The sequence below is a fragment of the Clupea harengus genome, chromosome 23 (assembly GCF_900700415.2).
Source record: "Clupea harengus chromosome 23, Ch_v2.0.2, whole genome shotgun sequence".
NCBI classification, from domain to species: domain Eukaryota; kingdom Metazoa; phylum Chordata; class Actinopteri; order Clupeiformes; family Clupeidae; genus Clupea; species Clupea harengus.
In genome coordinates this window covers 21803628-21806127 of record NC_045174.1, presented here as the reverse complement: position 1 = coordinate 21806127, position 2500 = coordinate 21803628, and the positions used below count along the sequence as shown (strand labels likewise).

General features: G+C 42.4%; 1 protein-coding gene across 1 annotated transcript in view; it reads right to left on the bottom strand.

The window, feature by feature from the left end:
* Positions 1-2500, bottom strand: part of samd14 (sterile alpha motif domain containing 14) — an 18581-nt gene that overhangs the window by 12467 nt on the left and 3614 nt on the right. The window contains exons 5-6 of the mRNA XM_042703180.1: positions 1380-1387; positions 1016-1172 (exon numbers count right to left, since the gene is read on the bottom strand). Of these exons, the coding sequence (XP_042559114.1) occupies positions 1016-1172; positions 1380-1387 (165 nt within the window). The remainder of the gene's footprint in view (positions 1-1015; positions 1173-1379; positions 1388-2500) is intronic.

Sequence of the window (2500 nt, the reverse complement as noted above, 5' to 3'; positions counted from 1 at the left end):
ACTAAATGTAAATGTAAATATATAGAGGTGCTAATGTAGCTATCTTCCAGAGATATGCTAAATTTCATTTCTTCATTCACAGTCAGAATCATATCACCTACCTATATATTGGAAAACTATTTCCCTTACAATTTAATGATGTTTTTGTTTGTTTCCCACATAGCCAATAAGGCTAGTATATTAGCATAGGCCAAAAGGCATTAGCCTTGACAGAGTCACTCTTTTATCACTATCCGGAAATAAGGAATGTTGTCGACAGGCACGCATAAGGAGGCTCGTGCCCTACACTAAACTTGGGCAAGAACTATCAGTTTTGAATCCAATCTGCATAGATGATATCCACCAATCCACATACTTTTGTGGCCATCTGTAATGTGGCTTTTTGTAGAAATGGTGCTGAAAGTGAGCACCCATGGGACGACATGTTGGCAGTCAATTTGATACTTCATGGGCTGAAATAGCTAGCATAGCATTGGCCATTGAAATTAATGAAGTAGCGAGCATAGCACCGGCTATTGAAATTAATGATGTAGCGAGCATAGCACCGGCTATTGAAATTAATGAGAGTGGGACTTCCTTGCTCTCCCCTGGTTTATAACACCTCCGAGGGTGACAAGGGATCATGGGAGTTATAGCCCCTGAGGGAGAGAGTTTATGCCAGTGAGGTGACACCATCTTAAACAAGGGATCATGGGAGTTGTAGTTCCTAAAGGAGAGAGTTTATGCCTGTGCGGTGGCACCACCTTAAACAAGGGATCATGGGAGTTGTAGTTCCTAAGGGATAGAGTTTATGCGTGTGCGGTAGCACCACCTTAAACAAGGTATCATGGGAGTTGTTGTCCCTGAGGGAAAGAGTTGGTGTCTGTGAGGTGACACCACCTTGAACAAGATATCATGGAATTCCCTGAGAGAGAGAGAGAGAGCGAGAGAGAGAGAGAGAGAGAGAGAGAGGGAGAGAGAGAGAGAGAGAGAGAGAGAGAGAGAGAGAGAGAGAGAGAGAGAGAGAGAGCTGTACCTGCGAGTTGGACTTGCGGGGGCTGGAGTTGTGGGAGGCCAGCTTTGGGGAGCAGGAGGGGTTACTGCCTGAGGAGGCGGAGCCTCGGTTGCTCTCGGTGAACCAGGAGAACGGGACGAAGGAGCCCGAACTCCGTGACGGGCTCTCAGAGGGCTCCCTGCGTGACATGACATGACATGAGATAGTATGATCTGCAGTGACCACTCAGAGGGCTCCCTCTATGGGTGGAAATGTGTATCAGCAACCTTTGTGAAAGAAAAGTTGCAGTAGCTTTGGTTGATACATTGCAGACCAGACGAGCAACTACACTATTTTTGGGCTGCATGGTTTTGCCTTGCAAAGAAAATAACTACTTACAACAGACATTATAGCCTTCAAAGATATAATGAAATAGTCTTTAACACTACTGAGTCCGAGCCTGTTTTTCACTCTCTTAGGTAGTCTGCCATGCCTTGATATTTTTGTATATTTCACCTAACTAAAAACATTGAGGCAAAAGTGGCATGTATGATTATATTCTAGAATACCTCAGCAATAATAACATGGGAATGAAAGGAATGTAGTAAAAAAAGATTTAATTTAAATCAAATCTAAACAAACCCTTCCAAAAACATACTTTCAGAGGTGCTCAGACTTTGTACAAAAAATACATTGTAAAGATTTTGGAGCAAGGCTTTTGAACTCTGAACTTTGTAAACATAAGTGTTAGTTTTACAAAGGTGAGTTTAGCATTTAGAAAGTGTGTGTGGTTTCACTACTATATATTTATAATTTTAGAGTGACCTGTACCTTTTCAAAACTAGTGTCCCTACAAATGCATATTGATGAGTTAGGTGTAAACACACCTGGGACACCTCAGACAAGAACAATGGCCTTTACCTAATGGCCCTGGAATGTCTTTGTGGCCCGTACCCCCCACAGGATTTCTTGACACACCATGGCCCAATAGAGATCACTGAATTACCATACCCTTATCATATGAATAGCTGTCATTTGCTAATGGGCGGGTCGTTAGGAGCTGAAACCTCACTCAGAGACTGAAAAGTGCAAGAGACTAGTCCTATTCTCCTTACAAAGTGCTTATTTATATTTTTGTTTCAAACTGTGTAAATTTGAAAAGAAAAGGGTTCAAGGTTTCTGGGGGTGTAATTTCTATGTCTCTCCGACAAAAACTGGCTGAGCTTTAAAAGCAATTCCCCATAAAAACCACCATATCCCTGCACAGGGAGCGTGGACTTCAATGGGTTAAGACTGAAGTTAGTATACTCGTTCATAGTTCGGGCTTTGAACATTGGGTATACTTATTGGGCTACTGTTAGCATACTTGTTATACAGGGATGCAGTTAACATACTCATCACAGCTTCATAGCTTTGAGTATGAGACATAAAGAGCCGTCCTCAAACTGCCAACGATAACTATGTCGACAACTGTCACTCTAACAATATGAGTGTCCACGCTGACCAACGACAGAGAAATATCCTGCA